The sequence below is a fragment of the Natator depressus genome, chromosome 7, assembly GCF_965152275.1.
Source record: "Natator depressus isolate rNatDep1 chromosome 7, rNatDep2.hap1, whole genome shotgun sequence".
In the NCBI taxonomy this organism is placed as follows: domain Eukaryota; kingdom Metazoa; phylum Chordata; order Testudines; family Cheloniidae; genus Natator; species Natator depressus.
In genome coordinates this window covers 18149526-18177327 of record NC_134240.1, presented here as the reverse complement: position 1 = coordinate 18177327, position 27802 = coordinate 18149526, and the positions used below count along the sequence as shown (strand labels likewise).

Sequence of the window (27802 nt, the reverse complement as noted above, 5' to 3'; positions counted from 1 at the left end):
CATGGATGTATTTTAGGAATCCTGGGTTCTTTTTTTGGTTCTGTTACTGATTCATGGCATGATCTGGATTAACTTCTGATGGTAAAATGTGGATAACACTATCGATGCACCTTTCCTGGGGTTTGTGGGAAGTATTTGTAAAGCATTTTGAGGTAGTCAGATGAAATGTCATAGGACTTAGTAGGTGGTAATATGTGGAAATACAAGTGCATATGTCCTTGCTGAATCTTCACTGTATCCTGCTGAAACTGCATCTAGATATTAAAGTGATGGGTGTGTGTGTCATATCAAAGACAGACAGCTACATAGATAGGTAAAGGGGCAGTATTCGTAACAACCTGCCATTCAGAAAAATGAGTATATCAGGCAGTTTAATGTTGCACTCTATTGCACTCTATTGCCGAGTTGTATGGGCACGAGAAAACTTCGCTGATGGCATTGCCATTTGTCACACGGTCAAATAATGCCTAGTCAAGCAGGGAAACAGAGATGCCAGTCAAAGTTATAGTGCTAAAAGTCCTCAAGCAAAGCGATTTGTTTCCATCAAAGCAAAATGTTTGGTGTTGCAAATATGTCAAGAGAGTACAAGCTCAAAAAAAAAAATAAAAAAAAATAAAAGACCCTCTAGCTGGGCTGCAGGAACAGGAAAATAGTTTCTTTCCTCTGCTATGGCAAGAGTTTAAAAGCAGCGTGTGGAAGATGTAGGACGAGGAGCTATTGCTGAGTCTCAAGCCTGTCATTGGAGAAGTTAGAGTAGTGGTCTCCCTCCTTAACGAGGGACTAAAGTCTAGTGGCTAGAGTGGCAGGTGGATAGTGTTAGGACTCCTGGGTTTTATTCTCAGATTTGTAACTGATTCATTCTGTGACTTTGAACAAGTCACTCAGAGCTCGATTTTTGCAACACGGCCTTTCATTTTGCAAGGCCGAAACATTGCACCCCCGATTAATTGCATTCACCAGTGGTAGCATAGGCTAATTACCAAATGGTGCCCTGAATCAGGAAGTTACACATGTAGGCCACAAAGGTATAAGCATAGGCTAGGTGCCTAAATCCACATATAGGCTCCTAAATAAACACGGGCCTGAGGTTCAGAGGTGCTGAAGTCACCAGGAGATACCGATGCTCAATTCCTCTGAAAATCAGCCCATTATTATTTAGGCACCCAGGGTAAGCATTTACAGCCAAAATTGCCATAATTTCCACCCACAATTAACTGCCTGGGCATAACTGTGCCTACAAAATCAGAAGCCAGGTCTCTTTATCTCACTGGGCTTCATTTCCCCCATGTTTATATGGGGATATTATCTCCCAGATGGCAGATCCTCAGCTGGTTTAATCAGTCTGACTCTATTGACTTTAATGGAGAGGCCCCCATTTGGACAAGCTGAGGCTCTATCAGAGAGCATATTTGTCCCCTAATCCCTCTATTTTTCTGTGGTTGGGACTGTTCTTTCCAAATACTGTGACACCCAGTTGTACCTCTGCCTATAGCTTCAAGAGATCTTCCTGGCTTTCCTCTCTTCCCAGGAATTTCACAAATAAATCACTGCTTCTGGGTTGAGTCATAAACATACAAATGATGGGAAAAGGAAGAGATGCAAATCATAGCTGTCCAGGTTCTGATCTCAGTTATCTGGGGTATATCAAGAATTACTCGGATTTACACCAGTGAAGCTGAGCTCAGAACTGGATCCAACGTAGTTTTTCTTCTCTCCTGTTTTTTTCACTTGAAGAAAGTGACACTTGGCATCAGCATTTTATTTCCCTTATAAAAGCCTTTCAGTTCCTCTGAGTCCCAGCACCCCACTTAACTTGCTGGCCTGTGTCTCACGCGCTCTGTCGAATGTCAGACGTCCTGATGGCAGACAGAACAAGGAACGACTGGTCGTGGGTGCTGTATGCAAAGTGCAGCTTTAAGAGCGCCATCACACGTAGCGTTTTCTGCAACTCAAAAGTAGCCCTCTCTGGGTTGCAGGTGCCTTCACTTCAGCTTGATATACTGCATGTATCCAACTAAGAGATCTCATTGCTTCAGGGGGTTTCAAATAAAGTCAACAGCGTAGCAATAAAAAGAATAAACAGCGTCTCTCACGGGGAATTAGACTTTCTCAAAAGACTCAGTGCAGTTCTTGACAGCCTTTACTTCCCAGCCTGCTGTGTCCATATTATTCAGTTTCCCACTGAGGAGGCAATTCTGCAGTGCCACTGGCAATCCCAGCACCTGATCCAGTCACTTCCTCTGCCACTGTGGGAGAGGGAGGAGAAAAAAAAATCTTTTCTGTGAAAGAAAAATGAAGAAGACTTTGTCAGGCGGTACTAGAGAGAAACCTTCCTCTCCACTCCAGTCACTGAATGCCAGTTTAGAGAGCTGTGTACTGAGGAAATATGTGCACTGCAGGACCGTACAACTGAGAGTATTCATTCACAGTGAAAAAAGTAAACAGTAAGGCATGTATCCTGCATCATTTCATACACACAATGAATGGCTGAGAAGGACTTTTCTTTTTGAAGGAAAAAAGCTAGTCTCTAGATAAGCTTCAAAACATGATCTGAATGTAACCAAAGTAGCAATGGGTGCCAGAGTTTGGAGAGAGCCTGCAACAATAGCCCTGAAATATGAAGTGTCCATTCATTTCAGCGGGCACTAGCTCAGATGGTAAGGGTGAAACTTTAAATGTCAACATTAACTATTTTGCTATAAGAAAGGCGAGGAAGGATCGTAATATGAAGATCCACCGCAAAATTTTCCAAGGTGTGGGGTGAGCCCCTGTAATGCGCAAAGGATTATCTGGGGGTAGAGGATGAGGTGCAGAAGATGTATACGTTTAACAACTAGTAGTTTAACAACACATGGTTGTGTTGCAGAGGTGTGCAGTTGGTTTCATTTTCCCGAAGGTGGGCTCTTCTCCGAAAAGTTTTGGGAAATACTGGACTCAAAGTATTTTCCCTGTTAAGTATTTTTTGTGATAGGTTCATCTGGACATTGCTTTTGTGAAGGTTTGATCAGGTAACATAGAATAGTCTAACATTTGGATTAGATACAGTGACGTGGCTGGAATTGTTTTTAGTCTGATATTACACAACATACCCATGCTACACTATGGATTTATTTAATGCAGTGAACGAGGCAAGTACAGATTTGATTAATTGGCCATAATGGTCAGTTAGGTAAATTAGTACCTTTATGAATAAGAATCTTTAGGTTTAGGCTGAATTCTGCCCTTAGTTATACCCTTGCAGCCTCACTGGACTAAATTCATCCCTGGTTTAAGTGTATAACCAGGGTTTGGCCCCTTGTGTTCAGTGAGGCTTCAGGGATATTAAGAGGAAAGGATTAGGCCCTTTGGCATTTAAATAATGAAACTCAAACATCTGAATCAAATCCTGTATGATAAATAATCCCATGGATCATAGGGGTGGATTCTGCCATGTGTGCTCATGTTGACTCATACCTTACTATGTGAGTATCCTCTTGGAATCAATGGGTCCATTTGTGGGATAAATCACTACTCAGCTGCGGAAGGGTGGCGGAATTGGGTCCATATATATTAAAGATGGAAAATGTCTGTAGATCCTCTGGATTATTCCTCAGCCAATTAACTGTTCTCTGTAGAAAAATTTTCAGGGCTTTGGCCAGTCCAAGTTTCAGTAATTCACTTGATAGGATCCCTGCCTGTTCCCTTGGAAAACTGTACCACAGTCTAATAATTTCTCCCTATTTTCTTTCCAAGAGAGCAAAGGGGTGCTGCCTTCATATGTCAACACAGCAGTCCTTGGAGGTTTAAAGATTCAGAACACTGATTGATAACAAGGTCATAATAATCCCTTAGCTGTGTGCACAGCACCTCCTGTTAGTTAAAATGGAGCCTACTGACTGCTCTGTGCTGACCACAGAAGCTGATGTTTTGTTTGTGGCCATGGGGATTATCCAACCCTTACTTTGGTTGGGACGATCTCTTTTGCTGTGAGATGGCTTAAGCTATTCCAAGCCCTGGCTTTAAATTGATGGCTTCTTGCTAGATATTTCTTGAACGTTGTCAGATGGGGAAGTTTGTGGCTTAACTCCTATTCTAGGCTGTGGCTACCAAGGCTAAGCTGGGCATGCAGAACTGGGAGGAAATATTCAAGAAAGATAAAATGTATAAGCAGAGAAGCTTTGAGTCCTTAAATATGTTCGTGTGTTCCTGTGAAAGGGCTGTTCTTGAAATGTGATGCTTTTGTACAGTTGTTTGCCCTCTCCCCTTTGTCCTGATTCACATGACAAGCATTTGTATAAAATATTACTTCATGGTGATAGAGAGTAAGTTCAAGGGACCCTCAGATACTGCAGCAGTGAGGGTCATATAAGGACCTAGACAAATAGGTGTCTGTCTGTGTGTGTGTGTGTGTGTGTGTGTGTGTGTGTGTGTGTGTGTGTGTGTGTGTGTGTGTGTGTGTGTGTGTCTCTCTCTCTCTGCAAGTCTTTCCTATATTCTGAGGAAACCAGTTTTACATTTCCAAAGGAAAAGAACAGGTAGCTTCATATGTGTCGTCATGGAATGCTGCATTGGTTTTTTGGGTTCTACTAGTAGGTATAGAAACTGTGCTCCAATGCAGATCCCAGGACGAAGATATGAGAGCTGAGGACAAGCATTCCTAGTGGAGGGGATCAGCTATGGAACTCTCTTCCAGAGCTGCTCAGGCAAATCCAGAGTCTGGCCATCTTTAGCAAACATTGCAAAACCGTACTCTTTGAGAAAGCCTTTCCACCGTAACTGATGCTTGCAATAAGAACAGCCTCCTCTATTCCCAAACACTTACCAGCCAGAAAAACCCTATTCTAAGCAGTTTTGACCCCAAAAGGGAGATGTGCCAGAGACTCCATAAAGTCCTCTATTGATTTTACTTGGAATATGCTCAGATACTATGGTGATGGGCAGCAGTATAAAACTTCTGGACAGATAGGTAGAGGGATGGAGGTGGGGCCAGTTACTTGGATTTATTTGATGTATCTGAGAGCAGAATCCAACATAAGACCTTTAAATAGAGCTCAGGACCTTCTCATTCCAGCCCTGTGCTTAATCCAGTACGTTCTCTGGCACCATTTTCTTTTTCTTCAACTTTCTCAAAATTCACAGATGTGAGTTTTCAATCAAGAGCCTCTTTTTAATGTTTCCTGACATTCCAAGGGTGTGCAATTCGTTCCTGTGCAAAGGGCCAGCAAAAGACCTGTGCACCACTTTGGTCCCGCATAATCTCTGTAGATACATGTAAGTGGTTTGAAGGCCTTGAGCTAGTCCAGTTTCCACCCCTAGAGAAAGCAATTTTGCATTAAATTTGGGCAAACAATGTTGAAATCATATGAAATTGGGGCAATTTCACAGAAATTTTGTGAATTCAGATCTTTTGAAGGAGAAACAGTGTCTATTCTAAATATGCTGCCCAGTTCTCTTCCTGTCCACTCAGGAAAATGCAGAGCTCTGTTGTGATGCACTGCAGCATTTTGCTATGAGAAGTTACAAAGAAGCCAGTTTGATAGGTGGTGCTGATGATCATGCCTAGCTGTTTTTTGTAGCACTTTTCATCAGCAGAACTCTAGATGCTTTACAGAGGAGGTAACTATTATTATCCCCATTTTATAGATGGGAAACTGAGGCACAGAGCGGGGCTGTCACTTGCCCAAGTTCACCGTGAGGCTCTGAACATTGATTGGGGCCTCCGTTCACTGCAGAAAAATTAACAGTAACTCGTCGTGCGTCAAAGTGCTTTTAGTTCCCATTGCATGTCAAGCCAATGCTCTTAATAAAGAAAGAAGATGGTTTTGACCTGTGTCCAGAGTATATTAATAAATTTAGTTAGAAATAAAACAAATGCAGATCTCTTCATTTTTTGAAAACTCTTGTTTAATAATGTGGCCAAAGTGCACATATTTTCTTTTGCCAAAGTTGGCACCTTGTAAATGATTTCTTCCTTGCTTGGAAAGTTCATACACTGGTCCTGTTTGCCAATTCTTTTGTGTGTGTGTGCTGGTTCAGAAATATCATGGAGCCTGTAAATCATTATTGTATGAAGACCATGAGGGAGATTTTGCTTTACCTTTGTGTGAATAGGGGTGGTAGTTTCCCTCAGAACAAAATGTGCCCCTTCTTGACAACTTTTAGTCCATCCCTGAAGCAAGGCGATGACTCACTGGCACGGCACCTCCTGCTAGTTGTCCAGGGAAGTAGCTCTCCAGCATATGGAGCACCCTCTACAGGCCGGTGTCTCTCCTGCCGCTGGCCCCGTGTCCCTCCCAGACCCCGGTGCCCTTTACCCCCGGGTTCTGCTCCAGCAGTACTGCCACCAGAATGGAGCTCCCCAGCTCCCTTTGCCCTTCCCCAGCTCTGCTCCACTTCAGGTACGTTGCTCTTAGGCAGCTAGCCCTTCCCACTCCAGGGCTAGAGTGAGACTCCTTCAACTTCTGGCCCACAGCCCTCTTATAAGGGCCAGCTGGGCCTTGATTGAGCTGGCCACAGCTGTGGTCAGCTGCACAGTAAGCTTCCCCCAGCTATTCTTAATCCTTTTCCCTGCTGCGGCCCTCTCCAGGGCTGCTTTTAACCCTTTCAGGGCCGGAGCAGGGTGAGCACCCCGCTATAGTCCCCCAATAGGTAGAATTGAAAGGACAGCCCTGAATTAATCAAATCCGTTCAAGGAATAATCTGCCAATGAATTAATCTGGGGTGGGGGTGGGGGGGGGAGCTAAGAAAACCTGCATGTATTGGAGATTGCTGCACAGACTTTAGGGAAAAGAATGAAATCTAGGTTAAAATCCTGCAGAGAAGAACTACTCCAGAGACCACAGAGTTAATTAACTGTAGCTGGATTTTAAAAAGGGATGGGTAGTTGTAAGGCGAGTAATATTTGTTGTTATGTAAGATAAAGATATTCAGTTCATGCCGTGAAGCATTAATTTGATCACTGCAGGGCTCAGGAAAGATCTCTTCTCCTATTCCCTGCCCCACACACATCACTGCACATGTGGCTCGGAGCACAATAGGTAGATTTTAACCTATCCTTTGAAGTATCAGGTATTGGCTACTGCCTCAAGCACGATACTGAACTTGATGGACCCAGTAGTTCTTATGGGGAAGAGAATACTGGAATTAATTGGAGTCCAAGGTTCCAATCCCTGTGACTTTTTAGTGGGCGGTAAGGTTAGGTCCTACGTCTGGTGTGAAAACGTTACACACCGAGTTCTAGAAGAAAAGGTGATAGCTTAGGGTTCCGTGTCTCCATTATCTTGCATCACAACGCAGGCTTTCTGATTCTTAGCTTCAAGTAAGAAAATTCCTCAAGTCCCCAGTTAACATGTTATGACAATGTAAATATGCCATGAAAGTAATAGGGGTGGTTTTGATGTGAGTCAGAAACTTGGGCAGTCTCGTAGGGAATCCATAAGTGGATCAGGACTGTAGGATATGTCTTGGGCTGCACCACGATATACTGAAACCTGAACTACCTCACCACAGTGCAAATGTAAAGTTTCAGACCATCCTGAAGGTCTGGAACATAGACTGAAGCTAAAATAGCCAAGCACTTGGCAGATACCTCCTGGGGATGCTCTCATGCTTGGACAGTCACCAACTTCTAAATTTTGTTCTGCAGCGCATAGCCTTTGCCTCATGCCATTGAGCTATCTAGACTGAGATACCTTGCTGCTGTACTGCAGTCAGACATCTTGATGTGTCACCATGTGGTGAAGCTGTATGGGCCCCAAAGGGTTTTCAGGATGCTTTCAGTGTCCTGTCAGGCTATCTGGCAAGAGGCAGGAACAACCCATCGAAACTGGAATCCAGAAAATTGGGAAGGGAGGTGACCAGTTGTTAAGGCACAGCGAGCATACTTCAAAAGACCAGTCCAGGTTCAAAGAAATTCCTTATTTAAAATTGGGATCTGGTAAAAATCTCTAGAACTGGGATAGACTTTGGGATTGTGCCCATTGTAATTAAATTACAGCAGGTGTTCATAGCACTCTGAAGAATCTGTTCATTTTCAGGCAGATGGAAGAGCAGAATAATTTACGGTTATTTTTACTCTCAGAGAAAATCGCCTTCGCTACTTCCTGTAGGAAACGGTTCACAAAGGTTTATCTTGGTTTAAAGGCAGCTTCATCTAGTGGATTGACATGAAGTAGGGAGCCAGTAAGCCTTAGATTTAATCCTGACCTTGCCTGCAGGCTCGTGGTGTGTGGGCGAGTTGCTCGACCTTTCTGCCTCAGTTTTCTCATAAGTGCTCAAGGGTCGAAGTGACAGGTACCTTAGAAGTATCTTGGCTGGATAGCTAGAGCTGAAAATATTGGGCTAATCACTGTTGCAAACAGTTTGGGAGATTGAGAGGTTACTGTTTCTCCATCTCTTTGAAAAGTATAAAGACCTGTATACATGGTAGGTATTATTATCCACATCAAAATACCATGATGGCTGGCTCTCTACAAATAGCTAGCAATGGGGAATAATTTTCATCAGTGAGGGGGGACTGTGTTGTTTACTATGCCTCCTCACTTCCTTTCTGAGGAAGTATCTATGGCAGCAAACCAGTATCTTTTCAATCCTATCAGTGTATTATGACTTCCCACACTGGCAAACCCACCCTTCGATCACATTCTGCAGTGAGCAGAACAGCTTGCTTGTTAGGGTCAGAGATTTTGACCGCATTGATCATAATTGGGCTGGAATATCCTGTGTAATATGTTTATTTTGATGTCCCCTTTCCATTCAGAGGAAAAACACAAACATCGGCTATAGAAATGTTACTAGTCTGTCTTCTGTATTTGTTATAGATCAACACAATTATTCCTTAAAAATTATTTTGTAACATTAACACTTTCCATTCTATATCACCATCCATCCAAGGATCTCAAGCAATTGCACATATTTATTACAAGTGTTTGCAGAGCACCAGTGCCTACAGGTTACAAAGGGAGGTTGTGGCATCCCTTGGAGGCTTTTAATAGGGGTTTGTCTAACCTGTTATTAGGGATGGTCTCTAGGTATATCTGGTCCTGCCTCAGCATAGGGGGATGGACTAGATGACTTCTAGCTCTGTGCTGCTATGATTCTATCATTGTGATAGCACAGTGCAAATATTAACTTTACAAACACTAAAGTAAGACATATTACAGCCATGTTAGGTATTTTATACCTATTTTACAGATAGGGAATCTGAGGCATAGGTGGTTCAGTGATTTGTCCAGGGTTACACAGTAAATCATTGACATAGATGGGAATAGAACGAAGGAGTCCTGTCTCCCTCCCCAAATGGAAAAGTCCCACAGAATTTAATAATGAATACTAATCTTTCTATGGGTTTTCTTAGTCATCCCATAGAATTCTATCGCTGCTTCAAAAACCCTATAGAAAGAATCTCCTTTTCTGTTAAATTGTATAGGTTTGTAGTGTTATTTATCGAGTGCCCTATAACATTTCTGTAGAACCCTTTAGTTGCTATTGGTATTAAATGCTAGAGGGCACTTTCATGCTGGCCACTTACCTGCATTAACTACTAGGCCGCACTCCTTCCCCATTGCGAGCAGAAGGTCTAGTTCATTCTGCTGGGAGCAATTTCTTTTATAGGGTGGGTACAACTATTCGTAATATGTTCAAATACAAGAAGAGGAAAATGGAGCAACTGAGCTTTGCAGGATATCTGCCCGTACCATAACGTAGAGCAGTTCCTCTGTGTGACGGTGAAGAATGTTTTAAGGTAATTGATTATTAGTAGAGCAGCTCACATATTTGCTGTCAGCTCAAAGTTGGTTTTATTTCTAAAATTCTGCTCCCTCTTTTGTTCTGTTGGCGCAACTTTTGTGCCTATGCCATGACCAATGGGACAAATTCTTCTTAAATTAGGGGCCAGCCAACCACTTAAAACCATGTTCATGTTAATTGTGACCATCTGGCCATTTGTGCCACAATGGGAGCCGAGTTCTTTTGAAAACCTGTCCCTCATTTTGGTGCCCAAGTGAAGAAGGCTGAGGAAGGATGGCCCCATGAGTAGGGTAATCTAGGTCTCAGGAGACCCGAGTGCAGAATCCGACCTGCTCCATTACTGGTTTCCTGTGAGACACTAAAGCTATGCCTATCACTGTACCGCCGCATGGGCTATGCAGAGTATGGAATGCAGAGTGCACCAGAATGCCTTGTGTGGATGTTGCTGGCATGAGCTAAAAGGTACAGTACCTTACTCATATTACCATAGAGCTCTTTGTCAAACAGTACTACATTAATTGTGTACCTTTTAGTTCATGCCAGCAACGTCCACACAGGGCTCTGCAGTTCATACTCCCATAGTCTGTGCTGCAGTGCAACCTAGACAGGCCCTTAATCTCTCTCTGCCTCAGTTCCCCTCTGTGAAATGGGGATAATAGCACTTCTCTGCCTCACAGGGATGTTGTCAGGATAAGTAAAGATTCTGAGGTGCTTAAATACTATGGTAATTGGTGCCATAGGTAGATAGAAGTGGGAGCTGAGCTCTTTTCAAACTTTGGCCCCAATCATTCGAGCAGAGCACTTGAAAATCCGCCCCTGAGCTCTTCTGAAAAGTTTATTGTATAACATTTTGAAATAAACAAGAGCCTGAGAGTTCATCACAGAATCATGGAAATTAGAGATTGGAAGACTTGTTTGATCACTGTACCTGTCTCTCAGCCAAATGCAGAATTGTCCTCTCCAGTGCAGCAGTGGGATAATTCTTGGTTCATTTTAGTATCTATACCGTTTTAATGACAGGGAAGGGGTTTTGGTTAGAGTTGTGGTGGGGCTGGGACTTCATTGCTTTGTTCCCACCTCTGCTGGTGATTTACTCTTTGACCCTGACCAAGTCACTTAACGTCTGCTGCCTCAGTTTACCTCTGTTTTTAAAAAAGCTAATATTTCCCTACCTCACAAGGGTGTTGTGAAGCTTAATTAGTTAATATATTAAGACTTGAAAGTCCTCAGGTGAAAGGCACTGTAGAAGTGCTAAGAATTCTTATTAGTATTTGTGGTTCTGGTTTGCTTTCTGTCGAAGGGAAGAGTGGAGTTAGAAAATGCCTTTGTTCTGATGCTGGGAGAAGGAGTCTGAAGTCTGGGTTTTTGTTTTGTTTTTTCTCTTTATGTGTTTCTTTGAAGTTTTTTTTTCTTTCTTTTCTGGGCACCAGAGTGTGAAGCATCAGGCGCGGTGCTAATCAACAGAGACTGAAGGAGCTGTAAAAATGTTGTTAGTAAGGCTGCTGCCCTAGTTGTCAGTAGCAGCAGACTTACTGGTTTTACAGTAACTGCTGGTTCAGTATGAATTCAGCATTAAAAAGGAGGTGAAACAGCATTATGGAGAACTCCCAGGTGTGTCTGAATTGTGAGTTTTCAGAAGTACTCGACACTGCCTTAACTCTTCTTCCACTGAAGTCAGTGGTTCTCAGTGATTTCCGTGGCAGCAGCTAGGCCGATACTGGATGCTTTGGAAAATGCCACCCTTAGGCAGACACAGATATTTTGGTTTTGTGTCTTTTGACCTGCTAATTGATGTGATGATTGTTGGGGATCCACAGTAGCACAGATTTGGAGACCTCTTCAGCAAAGACTTTTGAGAGCATGAGGCTCTGATCAGCTGATTCTGAAGTAGGACAGCATTCTTCTGTCAAGTCAACACATGGATCATGGCTCCTCCATTCTGCTCTTCCTATATGTGCAGAAATCTCATTAACAGGAATGGCATCCGCCTGCATCTAAAATGAGCAGATCATAGAGTCAAGATCCCCCTGCTGATCTGAGAAGAGAATTTTGCCTTTATTCCCCTCCTGCTTGGAATTTTATTGTGGCATTCTGAAATGCTGATTTCCTGGCACTGTGACATTGGTCTCAAAAGGGCTTCCTTCTGGAGGTAGTACTTCCTGTAACTGACATCACTGGCTGTTCACATTTTGAATATCAGAGAAGTACACTTATCTCATGAAAGTTGAAAGGCAATGGGTAGATTATGCTAATACTGTACTCAACTTCCACCCACAGTCCCAGAGTAGCTGGCTATTTGTTCTAAAATTGTCAGTGGTGAGTTAACAACATTGACATTTTGGATTGCCATCACTAGGTTTCAGTGTCAACGCCCATATGTTATGAATGAGAGCCTTTCCTACCGCTTTAAGAAATATTCTTTCAGTCTCTTTGCAGACTCAGGAAGGCACAGCGTATCAGTTCACCATCATATTTTATCTTCAACTGTAAAGGCTAGAAGCTTATTTTAAGGAAAGCTTGAAATCTGCTGATGGGGCCTTCAAAGAAGTGTCAACATGGCTGACTGCTGGCAGTCTGACTTATTTAAATTAATCCAGGCCAGGATAAAGGATCCCACTGTGGCCATATCATTCGTGCCCCAAATTGGCTACTGCACATGTGGCAAGCCTGGGTTGGGGCAGGCTGAGTACACTCACATACTGGTGAGCAGGAGTCAGCCCGTCATGTTTTTGCTCCCACTTTTAGCAAACAGTGACATACAAACATCTCCGTGTGACTTCATCTGAATTGAGGGACGTCTCTTCACATCAGTGGATAGGATGAGATGTCGTCTTTGGCTGGAGTTGCTTGTGGCAGTAACTGAGTTTTTAACATTTCACTTTGAGTTTAGTGATGGTAACATTTTAATGCAGAATTCTGTTTTTGTGTTTTTTTTTTTTAACGTGACTTAATTATTTTTTTCTCCCTTCAGTGTATTGCTCAGAAAGGTGATGGCAGGTCTGGAAACTGGAGTCCTCTGTGTATCCACAGAACAGTCTGTTTTGGATTAATTTTGATTAGATTAACCAGGCCAAATTCTTTTTGTTTTATCTTAATCTCGGTTTTTGGGCTACACTGATCACCATGGTATCAGGTTTCAACAGTTACACAAGGACTGAATTTGGCCTACTTATATTAAATTAGGTCCTGATCCCTTGTACCCACACCAAATCCCATTGAAGTCAAGCAGTGCAGTTGCTGGATCCGGGGCTTAGAATGTAAACTCCTTGGCTCAAGGGCTGTCTTAGCTTAGCTAAGATGTGTGTTAGGCACCTCACACACCTTTAGTGATAAAGAATTAACAAATACTGTTAACAGGCACCGCATAATTGACATTAGTATGAACCTATCACTTAACAAATAAGGTGGCAGGTTTTATGATGAGCTTGAAGACTTGAAGTCAGCCCACCCACTCTATTTCACATCGGTTACTTAATAGCTATCAAACCATAAAGAATCTCGGTCATGATTAAAGTTGACTGAATACCTGATTTTTTGATTCGGTGGCTGATACGAAAAGTAAAATAAGAGCATTTGGTTTTGTTTCAAACCAAAACATATTTTTTTTGTTTTGGTAATTCTTAACTAAACGAAAAACTTGAAAAAATTAGTTTGAATGGAATAACGGGTTTCAAATGTTGATTCATAACGACATTTCAAAATGAAATGTCAAAAAGGTTCATTTAGAAATTTGTTGAAATATGTATTGATTCCCGCCCCCATCCTCCAGTCAATTTTTTGAGCCAAAACTATTTGGAGAATTTGACCCAAATTCACTAATAGTTTTGGTGCACCAATAAATAAATAAATAAAAATGGTGAATTTTACTGTTTGACAAAAAAAAAAAATTCACCCAGCTCTAGTCATTACTGACTTGGTCATGACTAGTGTTGGGACCAAGTGGTTGTTTAATATTAATGATCTAATTCAGGACCATGCTGGTAGCCAGTGCAACCCAGTTTGAAAATGCAATAGAAGTAATGTTGAAATAGCGCAGAGTTTTATTTTTTAGGAGTGGGTTTAATCCACCGAGAATTTTAGAAATGGTTTAATTATATCAGGCACTTAAATTGTTCCGATAGATCGTCCAGCTTTCTAGCTTTTCTCGGTTGCAGCTAGAACAGTGATAAACTTTGTCTGCTGCTGTTTTGTTCATATGTCAGCAAAACTTCTTAACCTCTACGATTTGCAATTTGTAATGTAAATTGTGTTTTGACAGCTTTTATATAATACAAGGATAATTCAGTAGCAGTCATTAGTGAGATGCCGTATGAAACAAAAGATGCTTCCCACTCTGGATGCCCGAGTCAGCAATTCTTTGCCCTCTTTTCTATTGGGTGGGTGCGTGGGGTGTATTTTAGTCATACCACAGTATGCATGTGTTGGAGACAGATGAATGTGAAGTTCCTTGCATGGGGTAAAGCCTGGAGTGGTATAGGCTCCCCAACACAGCTGTGCCAGTGCCCCTTTATCCTGAACTCCAACCCCTCTTCTGTCCCAGTGTTGGGGCCTCAAAGAGCTCTGCTCAGGGACCTGAATCTTTACCCACAATACCTTCTGTTTCAGTCTTGTCCTCCACAGGCCTGTTAAAGTGTTATTGTCATCAGGGCTGAGACATCTTCTGACTGTCCATTCCAGCTCAGTCCCCTTGCAGCTCTGCTAATGCAACTCAATGCTGATGTATAACAATCCCACCACTTCATCTTCCTTTCTCTCTCTGCACACAGCTATACCTGCATTTTGGCTGAGATCCAAAACTGGAATGTCCCTTCACTCCCCATCTTTGTCAGTGCACCTCTGCCCTGATCCACAGCATCCATGCTCTTCAAGACTTGGTCCCCTTTCAAGTAGAGTCTGCCAACCAAGCCAAAATTACATAGTGGTTTTGCAGCATAGCCAAAACTCCCTTTAGGGATTGGGAGGAGACCATAAAAGTCATTTTTACTAGGTGGTAACTGGCCATTCTTAGCAGCGAATCCAATGCTGTTGATACATCTTACAAACAAGACTCAATTATATTGAAAACGGGTTTTTTTTCATGTACAGTATTTTGACAGCAATTAGCTTTCAGTTCTGTCGTTTTCCCCAAGGAGGAATAATCACTTATGCATGAGAAACTGTTCCATCTTGAGTAGAAGAGAGGGGGATAATGGAAGCATCTTCATCGCTGTGATGAAAGAGTTTGATAACAGGGAGCATTTGAATGCCAGCTTACTTTAACGTCTGTCTCTGCTAGCTAATTTTGATGAATGCATTTCTGTGCTTAGAAGGGGCATATGGAAAAGTGCAGTAAATTGGCTGAGGAGGGAGGAATAAGCTAGGCACAGTCAGTGAACAAGGGGTACACATCTTGGAAACCCATGACCCAGGGGCGGGCAAACTTTTTGGGTTTCCAAAATTGTTTTGGAGGGCCGGTTCGGGGAGGCTGTGTTTCCTCAAACAACCAGGTGTGGCCCAGCCCCCGCCCCCTATCCAACCCCCCCCCGCCCCTGGGACTCCTGCCCCATCCACCACCCCCTGTCCCCTGACCACCCCCAGACCCCCTACCCCTGACTGCCCCCTGCCAGCCCATCCAACCCCACCTCTCCTTCCTGACTTCCCCGGGACCTCTTCCCCATCCAACCCCCCTGTTCCCTGCCCTCTGTCCACCCCGACCCCTATCCACATCCCTGCCCCCTGACCACCTCTCCCCGCCAACTCCCCTGCCCTCTATTCAACCCTCCCTGCCCCCTTAACGCGCTGCCTGGAGCACCAGTGGCTGGCAGTGCTACAGCCGTGCCACCCAGAGCAGCGGGTCAGGCCGCGGCTCTGCAACTGCGCTACCTGGCCGCCCAAAGCATTGCGCCGGCGGTGCGGCGTGCTGAGGCTGCGGGGGAGGGGCTGGGGGTCTAGCCTCCTAGGCCAGGAGCTCAGGAGCTGGTCAGGAGAGTCCTGCGGGCCGGATGTGGCCCGCGGGCTGTAGTTTGCCCACCTCTGCCATGACCTGTTCCTCCCAGGCTACCGTCCTGTGAAATTTGATCAGTTAGCAGAGTTGAGCCTGATCGGAATTTGGCCCAGGAAATTGCAGGGTGTGGCAGGAATGGGCATTGATGAGGCACTAGCTGACAGGCTTCCCCCTGAGCCAGCACTTGCCCAATATCCCAGCATGGCTTTTGGAGGTGCTGCCCTTCAGCTGAGCCATGTCACTCTTGGCACGGCTTAGGGTATATCTACCCTGCAACTGGGTGGTGTAATTCTCAGCTAGAGGAGACATACCTGCGCTAGCTCTGATTAGAGCCAGTGCGCTAAAAATCAAGCATAGCCGCGGCTGTCTGAGTGGCAGGAGGGGCTAGCCACCACAAGTATGTACCTGTCTGAGACCCTAGGCACTTGCCAGCTAGCCTCGCCCACCGCTTGCACTGCTGCGGCTATTCTCTTTTTTAGCACGTCTCCTTGAGCTGGAATTTACTCCTCCAGCTTGAAATGGCCACTGTCCAGTGAGGGTAATTGGTAGTATTTCCTTTAATTCCCCCAGCATCTTTGAGTGTGTCCTGTATGCTTGACATCCTGTGTATGTTAGTGATGTATGTTATTAAACAGTTGATGTGTTCTCCTCCAGAAGTGGCTACATTTCATTGGCTGATAAACTGATTCCTGTGCCCATACATGATGCTCTGAGGCCCTTCGGGGTGAGGGGGATATTTAAATGTGAGAATTCTTTACTTATGTTACTCAGTCTGTGAACGTGACCTTTCTTCAATATTCTCCCCCTCCCTCAGTGTTGTGATCTGGGATTCCATGCCAGCCTAGCTCGGACATTCAGGACATACCTGTCTGCTGAATATAACCTAGAAACCTCACGCCATGAGGGCCTGGACATCATTGAGAATGCGGTGGACAACCTGGACGCACGGAGTGACAAGCATACAGTCATGGACATGTGCAACCAGGTCTTCTGCCCTCCGCTGAAGTTTGAATTCCAGCCTCACATGGGGGATGAGGTACTGGACCTGCAGAAAACAGCATCAGCAATCTGGCATAGCCTGAGCTGTGCTAGATTCGTCTCCTCCTTGTCTGTGATCTTTAATCTCTTTCCCACCCTGTTGCCTCTGTGCTTCTCTTCATGCTTCTTTCTTAATAGGCTATTTGGCTCATGTGGTCTACTTTTTTTATCTGCTTATTGCTCGGGTATTTTTTACAAACTCTTTAGAAAGCCTATGATGTGATTCCCACCTGATCAACCCAACTTGAACTCAGACTGCCACTATTTAAATACTTCTTTGTGTATCGTTTTTCAACTGCTATGTGATCAATGCTTTGCTTAGGCCCAGATACAGGGCATTGCCAGTTAGAGATGGGTTGGGTACCCAACATTCCTAATATACCAGAAAGAGACCAGCTTGGGGGCGGGAGAGAATGATCTAATTGCTTAAAGTATTCCTATTTGTCCAGTGAATGTTTCAGTCTCCTCTCTCTGGTTTTGTTACTGCCGTCAGGTATGTCAGGTGAGCGCCCAACAGCCTGTGCAGACGGAGTTGCTCATGCGATATCACCAGCTGCAGTCTAGACTTGCCACTCTCAAGATAGAGAATGAGGAGGTGAGAGCAATAACTGGCTTTGATCATTATTCCGGAGGACTGTGCTAATGACTTTACAGTCTGTGCCACATGACCGTCAACATTCTATGCTAGAGCTTTCAGTCAGCTGGAATGTTTGGGTTGGAATCTTTTGCAATGCTGAGGCTTCTAGTGGCTTTTCTGAAGACTCCCACTGACTTCAGTGGCCATTGGATCAAGCCCAGTACATAAGAGCTGCTTGATGGCCAATTACTGTGGCCAAAATATGTCATTCTCCCAGTTTGTTTCACAACTACTGTGCTCCCCATTTCTGCAGGTACGAAAAACTCTGGATGCCACTATGCAGACCTTGCAGGACATGCTGACAGTGGAAGATTTTGATGTTTCAGATGCCTTCCAGCATAGTCGCTCCACTGAGTCAGTCAAATCAGCCGCTTCAGAGACCTACATGAGTAAAATAAACATTGCCAAGAGGAGAGCCAACCAACAGGAAACTGAAATGTTCTATTTTACGGTGAGTCTCATCTCAAGCTATATAGGCTACGCAGCATTAATTGGTTGGGTTGTGTCCCATTTAAAATGCTTGTTAGTGAACAGCAAGAGCCAGTTTGGTCTGTTTAAATATTTGTCTTGTGTTTTGTTTGAAATTGAAATGTGCGCTTCTCAGCTGTAGGGAAATGCGCAGGGAAAAATCACGTATCCTTGTGTAACTTTAAAAAAGCAACAACTTGAAAAGCTATCTATGAAAGGAGACTTAAAGAAATGAGCTGGGAGACTCAATAATGGGCAATAGAGCCTTCCACTCCAGTTTGCTGATATGAAACCACCCCTGTCTCACAGTGTTCCTACCTCGGGGTCTATGTGAGATGAGTTTGATGGTCTCTGTTCAATTCCCATAAGACATCACTCTGCAGAACTGTCAGTCCAGCCCACCTACCCTAAGCAAAAACTTACAGGCATGGCTAAATCTCCACTTTCAGATTTCTCTCCTATTGTTCTGTGGAGGGTATGGGATTAGCTCCCTCTGGCCACATAGAACAGGCCTCTCAATAATTTCCCATAACCCAGGGGGTCCACATGCATCCCGGGGAGTCAATAGGAGGCCAAGGCCATCCATGTGGGGAGCCCATGCCTCTCCTTTAACTCTTGGACTTCAGTGTTGTCCTTGCCCAAGAGCCACAGCTTGGCATCTGCCCTGGGGACAAATTTAAGGGTAATATCCACCATGGAAAGATGGCTGTAGGAAGATGCCCATAACCTGGGGCTGTAGTATCTTTCTGCAGCGAGCTCTGTAGGTTGGGTATGGAGGTGATGTTCATTCTGGCCTGCTCACTTTTCCACTGTGCAGATCCCAGGCCCTGTAGAACAGGCTCATTATTATTTCAATTTCAAATATAAGAGATGACTTCAAGAGAAATGTCCCCTGTTCTCAACAAGGCACAGGTTATTGAAGATGGTTGGTAACATGACATGGCTTGTAGTGTCCCATGGTACATTCACATGTGCAGTAGGGCTTACAACTTCTCTGTGATTATTATTTTATGGTTCCCAGTCAGAGAGTTAGTTGGAATTTTATTTGTAAGGAGGTTTTTTTTTTTTAAAAGCATTTTGCAAAAGTTGTCATCTCTCTCTCTCTCTCCCTCTCTCTCTCTCTCTTTCGTTTTCTGTCCATTTCTCCCCCACTCCTGAGATGTATAAAGTTATTGGCCTCCAAGGCATTATTGGCTATGAGGCAGTTTCTAAATAAAATAGGAAGGTTATGCATTGAATGAGACTAGCTGCTTAGCATAAGTATCTGATCTCCCGAGCCAGGAAGATCTCATGCACTGGGAATTCTCCCTTCCTTATCGCTGTTTGCACAAAGGCAGAGCCCTGTCTCTGGAAGGAAAAGCTCATTGCTTATTGGGGCCATTCCCAGAAGCCTGACAAAAGAAGGCTTTCTTTGAACTGTTTTCTTTGGGGTTCCTTGTGTTCCAAAGCCCTGACCTCAAGCACATGGCATAACACAAAGAATTCTGGGCTAATAAGATCAACAGTACTGCTGTTAGAATAGTGAAAAGTGAAAGAGCAAATTTTAACCCATCCTTGGTTCAGTTTTATGTATGTAACTGAAGTCTGGTTTATTAGAGCCTAACAGACTCTCCTGCTGAATCCCTTTCCAGCAGTCTACAGGCAAAAATGTATATCAATTAGAAAACATTTTCACCAAGAGTCCTTACCCATCTTGTATTTGTGTTTGTGTTTTTTCCCCCCAGAAATTTAAAGAGTATTTGAATGGCAGTAACCTTATCACCAAGCTCCAGGCTAAACATGACTTATTGAAGCAGACTCTTGGAGAAGGTGAGTCCTAGGGTAAAGTCCTGAGAGAAACCTTGCATCTCACATCAAGATTTCAAACCAGACCTTGAACTTTTCAAATCTCACCTGCTACTTTCCTTTCCCTGGGTGAATGCTAGCCTCTACAATTAGCTGCTTCTGCTAAACTTAACAGAAGATATGCAAAAATATTCTTGACCTGATCATCTTTATTTTTGACTGAGAGTAGACTGTGAATTCAAAATGTAAATGTTCGGCTGCATTATTGCTGTTTACACTGCCAGGTGTACTGGGTGCCTCCAAGGATTCAGTCCAGAATTACAGCTATACCCAATCATGCTTTCTCCAGCAGCAACCAATGGGTTAACTGTACAAAATGGGGGGTGGGAGGGAACCCAAACCCAATGGAAGCTATTTTAACAGGGATGCTGTATACTTCACTGTTTTCATTGGCAATTAAAGGGTCATTTTTCAAATACGTGAGGCTTCCAGATTAGGTTTTGTACATTAAACATTTTTATGAGCACTGATATGAATTGAAATGCTTGCAGAAATGTAATTTTAAATTAAATTCTCTGCAGCACTGGAAATCCAAAGCCAGCTGCAGCAGCAGCTCTGTGCTAAGCATGGAGACTTGGCAGTGAAACTGACTGGAAACACATAGTGGTTAACCTTCTGGTCTACTTTCACTTTCCAAGAAAGTGAAATGAAGAAACCAAACCAAACCAGACACACGGAGAAAAGTAATTGGAGATTTAAAACCCTTTCACTTTTAATAATCAGGGAGTTGTGATGGTGGTACAGTAAAGAAATTTAAGTACATTTATATGATTTTTTTTTTTAAATCCTGGACAATGTTCCTGAGTCTGTGAAGTGCTGAGCACCTACAACTCTCATTGAGGTCTGCAATTGTTAACGACAGGTGCTGACATCAAGTCAATGTGTGCTGAGGCCCCAGCATCTTTCCTTATGGGAAATCCTACAGATTTCTATAGTTGTGAATATAGAATAGAATAAAAAGAGACTTTTATCCCTGCCCTTATATTCCATTGGATGGTTTAAAAACTCTGTAGACAGGATCTTTATTCTTTAGTCAGTTCAGTAGGTCTTTTAGTAGGAACCTCTATTAAATTCACTAGGACTAGGATAACCCGGGGTAATATGCATTCCGGATGGTCTATATTATTGAATTACAAACGATTTCACTGCAGTTAATACCTTAGACAGACTAATTTCAGTTAATGTATAAATTCAATTTCTTTAATTGTAGGGACCTGGTCTTTGTGAAAGATTCCACTGGAAGGAAATGTAGCCTCCTGAGAAGCCAATTGGGGTTTCCCAGGAGCACTAATGATATTGTTCAAAAAGGAAGAATTCATTAGCTTTATAAAGGCTTCTGAACTTTAGAACACAAGGGGACTCCTCATTTCTGATTGGCAGAGGAGATGCTCATGACCCACACATGCCCTCTGTGTTCATTCACGTTCACATGACTACATAAGGACACTGGGAACTTGAAGGGTATCTGCAGGCTGAACAGTAGAGTATTTCAGCTACCCAAGCAATAGCTCTGAACTTAGTCATTGCACTGTGTAAACTGCAGGTTCATCCCCTCCCTGGGGCTTGGCTTTATTTACAAAACAATGAGACCCCATAAAGGTCAGCTCGCACCTTGTCCCCATCCCCAGTCTTGGCTGCTGCTAGAGTTCCTCCTTCAGGACTGATCCAATCCTGCCAGAGAGCCATTTCCACCTGCTTGTATACAGACAGTCACCTCTCTCAGTGAGTTGGGGAAAACCCACTCAACTCTTTCCCACCTACTTAAAGAGTAGGGTGTTTCATCTACCTGCTAACAGAAGAGGGTGTTTCGGGCAAACATTGTTGGACTGTTACAAACCTCTTACACCACCTTGGACTTGTGGTCTACAGTCTGAATCTCCACTCTCTGTGTAAGGGTCTCTGCCATCCCTTAGCTACAGTTTTGTTAGGTTTAAGTCTGCAACTGAGGAAAGCTCTTAAGCAGGTGCCAAAGCCTATCCCTATCCCGGATAAGGCTTAAGCACATGTTTTAAGTTAAGTAGCTGCTTAAGTGCTGTCCTGAATAGAGACACTTTTCTCTCATTGATACCTAACACAGGGATTTTTAGGTCTATTGGGAACAATATAGATTTTTTATGTCTTATGCCCAGTTTGCAGAAGACTGAGATGCTTTATAGCCCTGGACAGTTGTTCCACAATGAGAGAGAGGATACTTATTTTTAAAGTTTAAAGAATCAGTGGTCTCCAATCTCATTTTAGTACTACAATACGCGTACTGCTGATCTTAATGTAATAAAAAATAATTAGCTTTTGTTGACCTTTATCACAAACATATTTTCTCCTCCAAGTTTATTTAGCTTTAGAACCTACCTTTCCCTTAGATCCTGTGATTTATTGCCTGTGGCATGTTTCTTAAACAGAACTGCATCTAAAGAATAACTTTTTAACATAAGAAAACTGTCATGGACTCATAGGGCTCTATGAAAATACTTTCTTCTCCCAGAATTCTCAGTACTCCGAATAGCTGGATAGCCCACTAACACACTGCAGTAACAGAACAATAACAGTCTGTTTGACATCCTCATTGGGGTAGTCCCATATTTCAACTGAACTTGGGTATGGATCTCATTAGATTTAGTCAGTCTCTGCACATTGCCAGGCAGAGCTCCCAGCGGCTGTTTCCAAATTCAGGCTTTGACATTTTGGAGGAGGGAGAGGTAGGTGGAGCAAAGGGTTCGTAGAAATCTGACCATCTGGGCTCTTCCCATAGATCAGATCTTAATGCAGAGAACAGATAATAGTGCTAAGATGATACCATAAATCAGTGGGTAAAATGATTGGACTCCTGATGATGCATTGCTAATCATTGTTCCCTTAACTAGAAACACTATGGCGGTGCTTAGGAGAGAGAACTATAGTTAAGGTTGCAAAGAGTCAGTTAAAACTCCATTTTTTCCCCCTAAGAGCTGTGTGAAAACAGCCACAGGTGTGTCACAAAATTTCATGTGAAAATGCTGAGCATTTCATTCCAAGCTCTCAGGTGATTCCAACATTTAGACTTCCTGCAAAAAACCCACTAAATGGCCATTTTCACACTGGATATTTAAAATGGCACATTTCAGTGTGACCTGATTTTTATCTGAAGCAAATCTGGCATTTTCAAAACACTATATTTTTGGCTCAAAAGTAGGAAATTACTTGCTTGTAGGGACCTTAACTTTTGCATTTCCTGACTCTCCTTGATTTTATTGTACCACTTTAGTGTCACGTTATTATGGGGTGTAATGTTTTTTTAGAGGAAAACCAGTGGGATTTATCAACAGCTTTTCTACTGGGGGAGAAGGAGAGGTTGGAGTCAAAAATGCCATAGAGGTGGCAGGTCTGGGAAAGGATGGCTGAATGACCAGCTGTCCAGTAGAAGGGAGGTGGAGAGGAGGGCTTTTTCACCATGTTGAGTTTTAGACATATCTAGAAAGAGATGTGAGAGAGGCAGTCATGGGAGTCTGCACAGCGCAGGAGAGGTTCAGGTGGGAAAAGAGAGTTTTGTGAGTTGTAAGTGTAACCCACTGGTGAGTGTGTGTTACCGGTCCCCCTCTGTGTCCAGTCTGTCGGGGCTATGAGTCTGTTACAGCCCCAACTACAGAGCCTAGGCTTGTTAGCTCAAGCTGTAGCAGCTCATGCTTTTAGCTCTGGAGGTCCCCACTTGAGTTACAGGCTTGATGGCCAAGATGGTGGCCATTGCACAAGCAGAGATGGTGTTTGAACTTGTGTTATTGAACATTATCACTCAGGACAGTGTGTAGATGGCAGTGAGGAGTCAGTTGAGGTCTGATCCCTGGCAACATTGTAGCAGGGATGCGAACTTGAACGTTTTCTTTTATGTGCCATACGAAATGAAGAAATCAGCTTTCCAGGCCTTTGCAGAAAGGCACAAACAGCATGCGAAATTAGTTTACAATTTATCTGTGGAATGACATAAACTTATAAAAATGAATAGATCTTATCAGTGATATGCTGCCATTTATATAAAATCCGAGGACTATAAATACATGAAGGGAATAAGAATATTGACAGCCAGAATAGAGTCTGCCTGGATATGATTAGATGGTCTTTTATCTCTTAGGAAAAGCTGAGCTACTGAATACTTCGCTGTATTAAGATGCTGTTTAGTGGCCCTCCATGAGGCAGTGGGATAATCTTAGCTCACTCCCCGGGGCAACAGTCCTTATCAAGATACTGCTTTCCTATTTGGTTTGGTATAATAATCAGACACAAGGGTGAGATCCTCGGCTGGTGTAAATCGGTGTAGTTGCACTGGTAGCAATGGACCTGCACTGATTTACACCACCTGAGGACCTGGTTGGTTTTTATGAGAGGCAGGAAGACACAAAATACTATCTCGAGGCTCAGTCCTGCAAATAAGCCATTGACATCAGTGGATGGTGAGGGGATTCCGTCACTCACAGGTTAGGGCCCTTGACTTGTAAAACTTCTTTCAGTGGAGGAGTTGTTAGTGGGGTAACATAGCAACAAGCTAGAAATCTTCTGTACCATACAGAACTGACAGCTTAAATATCGTGTGTGTGTGTGTGTGGGTGTGTAAAAACAACCCACGTCCTAGGCACTGATGTGAAAATGAGATGGAAATTCATGTGCAATTTTTCTTTCTAGGTGAAAGAGCTGAATGTGGCACAACCAGGTAAGAAGGTTTTCGTCTGCTTTACCCGCTTGGGGAGGGGGCTGGCTCACTTTTTCCGAGGGACGAGACTCAGGGAAAATGTGGTTTGATTCGTTAGTTATTGACACAGCACACTGGGTTTCAAATGTAGCTGTATCCTCCAGCTGCCCTGTGCTGGGCTATGCCCTGCGACAGGGGAGAGGCTGAAACCCAGCTCCCCACATCAGCGGCCTGCTCCTCTGCTGCATTGTCTAAGTGGATTAATTAGAATGATGACAAACAGGCCCTTGTTTTGCTGCAGTGTAATTTCCATCTGACTAGCTCTGAAGTGCCTGGAAGTGCTGTGTCAGCACGGTGCATTGCAGTGTCTCGATAAACGTATCTGAAGTTGTGCTGTATTCATAGCCAGCCTTAGGACTGCACAACACATGGGTGTCAACCCTCCCAACCCTGTCTCCAGCCCCTCCCAGTCGATCCACTGTTCAAGCAAGGGCAGGACATGCTGCATGGGACTCCAGGTGACGCTGGGGTGACCACCCAGATCCAGCCCTTGTAACTGGTGGTATGGAAAACGCTGGTACTTCCCCATCCAAATAAATTGGTTAGTCTCTAAGGTGCCACAAGTCCTCCTTTTCTTTTTGCGAATACAGACTAACACGGCTGCTACTCTGAAACCCATCCAAATGAAGCAATTGATGGAGCTGAGAGTAGATGTAGGAGGGAGGGGCCTTTACTATTGCATTTTCCGACTGCTTGGTACACACAGCCATTGAGCTCAGCTTTAGCAGCTTGCTATGAATTTGTAGGATTTATAACCATAGGATGTGCATCAGTGGTGCTGCCAAACCCCTCTCCACAGCTAGTAGAAACCCCTCATCATCTGTTTATAGCCCTGTTTCGGTTTTTCATAAAGTTTTCAATACCAGCAGAAACATTTGATCTTATAAATGCTGAAACATGCTGGCTGCTGTGGCTGCATTTCCAGACAGGAATACAGCTTCACTAGTGCTCTGTGGAGCTCTCTCTTCAGCAAGCTATTCGGAAATGGAGGCATACTGCTGGAATTAACATGCCTTAGAACGTCAGCAAGGCTGAGAACTGACCAGGATTCTAAACAGAGGTGGCCGGGGCCAATCACACGAGAACACAGAGATTCCTTTCTCCCCTAGGCAGGAATAACCCATGGCGGGGACTGGAAGCTCTGTGAATTTGAGGAATCCTTACATCAGGGTTATCTGGGTTTGCCCTGCTGTGTAAGAGGTACATGGCTCAACTTCCCAATCTGCATATCTCCCAACATCCAATGGAGGCAAGAGGCATCTGCTCAACTGCCTGCTCACCCACTTGTTGCAGGCCCTGGATAGCTGATTCTTCAAGAGTCATGCTTCCAGATCCTTCCCGCGTTCTTCCAAGGCTATCAGCTACCCCAGGAGCCACTGATCACCTACTTACTGGTCCTAGTTGGAGCCATAGTTGGCTGATCGCAGGCAGAGCGATAAAGCCAATTGTTGTGTACAGCATTGTCTCTAATGATGCCATGTTCCAGCCCAGAGGGGATTGCATTTCAGTGGTGGCAATACAGTCCTCAAGGTGCTTTGTGATCCTTTGGATGAAAAGGTGCTTTTAGTAAAGGACTGATTGGTGAAGGGCCACCAGAGTAACTAAAGGAAGACCAAAAACTGTACCTAGAATTTGCTCTTAAGGAGCTTCCTTATCTGGGGTGGAAGCGACTGGGCCAGTATCACAGGCCAAAATAATCAGGGGAACGAATAACAAAGAGTGATGAGTGAGGGATGACAACACAGCACTCTGCTTCTTTTGTTGTTTTTGTCCCTGAATTTACTTGTGTATCACATAAACAAACAAATGAGAAAAATCTCCTCCTCCTCTGATGTAGCACTATAGGCACTGTCAGAATGGCCTTCCGACTAAATCCAGCTGGAGGCCAGAATGCCACAATCTTTTTCCTTCAGGGCCTCACCCAGCTAGAGGAAATCATAGAGCAACAAACCTCCTCGATCTCTTTGGTTATATCACAGCCATCTAACTGAGAATCGGATGGGCTTTTCACTGCACTGTAATGATTTCTGCTCCTGAATTGTCATTTGAAGGAATGGCTATAAGCAGCAAAAGTGCCTGGAGTCAAATTGTTTCTTTTAATTGAAGGCACCTGATTTATGTGTCAGTGGCTCATGACTCTGTCACCTTTTAACAGATAGAGTTGTTTGTAAATTGTTCTTGTCAGTTCAGCTCAAGTCTCTGAGAACTTTTGCAGGAAGGCCCTTTGCACTGATTTTAGCCAGACTCATTAAAATCCCCTACTGTGATGTGTTAACAATACAAACATCCATTACATTTTGTGGCGGTGAAGATGAAGGTAGAGTGGAATCATGACAGTAGGACTTCATGCCATTTTTCTCCTTCACGGTCTAGATATTTGAGTTCTGTAGACTTGAATTTTAGAAGATATAGTCACGTTCTGAATAATGTCAATGAGAACCAACTGGCTAAATTTCTACCCAAGGCACTGAAATAACCTTCTGTGCTTTCATGGGCTACATGTCCAGGAGTGTTGAGCACAATCTCCAGTGAAGTCAGATGGGGCTGCAGGAGCTCATTGCCTCTGAAAATCATGTCCAAACACCAGCAGCTCACAGGGCAGAAGCTAGCATCACTTGCCAGCCATTCCAACTATAAAGGCAGTGGGCCCAATTCCGCTCCTACATAACTGTATTGTCTTCAGGGAGTTGCTCATAACTGCCCTGGTGTAAGAGGCAGCGTGGTCCAGTGGATGGGGCACTTGCCTGGGACTCGGGAGACCTGGGGCCTGTTGTAAGTTCTCTGCTCTGTGACTTGGTTGAGTCACTTTTATGTGCCTCTGTTTCCTCTCTCGCCCTTTGTATATTTTTGACTAGTAAGTTTTCAGGTCAGGGACTGTCTTTTACTCCGTGTTTTTACAGTGCCTGGAATAATGGGTGCTGCTCTCTGTTGGGGTCTGTAAGCACTACTGTGATTCCAGCAGTAATAGTAAGCGTGAGACCAGAATCAGGCCCAATAGTTGCTTCACTTCAGATTCCTCCTTCATATACCGGCCCCTTAGGATGTCCTGACACTTCCCTGCTGGCTATCAGACACTCCCTTTACTTGACCATTGTGGACTTGAACTATGGTACTTTTTGTGATTTATTTTAAAACAAATCTCACTGTATAGAAAAACCCACTGGGAATTTGAAACAAAGGGAATTCATTGTGACAAAGACAGAGCCCTAAATATGGGTTTTTTTAATCATTTCCACCCACACACACACACCATTCCATACTCAATTTGGTTTGTTGCCAAAGGGTTGTATAGAGGCTGGGTTGTGCGCTTCAGCTTGTTACTGCTATGTTGTGCATGAGTGCTGGCCTCTGCAGCGTTGCATGGGGTGGCTGGAGGCTGTCCTGACTT

General features: G+C 43.8%; 1 protein-coding gene across 2 annotated transcripts in view; it reads left to right on the top strand.

Annotated features, from left to right (window-relative positions):
- Positions 1 to 27802, top strand: part of SRGAP3 (SLIT-ROBO Rho GTPase activating protein 3) — a 221342-nt gene that overhangs the window by 164537 nt on the left and 29003 nt on the right. For both annotated transcript variants that reach the window (XM_074957557.1, XM_074957558.1), the window contains exons 7-11: positions 16524 to 16745; positions 17241 to 17342; positions 17638 to 17835; positions 19577 to 19661; positions 24348 to 24375. In XM_074957557.1, the coding sequence (XP_074813658.1) occupies positions 16524 to 16745; positions 17241 to 17342; positions 17638 to 17835; positions 19577 to 19661; positions 24348 to 24375 (635 nt within the window). The remainder of the gene's footprint in view (positions 1 to 16523; positions 16746 to 17240; positions 17343 to 17637; positions 17836 to 19576; positions 19662 to 24347; positions 24376 to 27802) is intronic.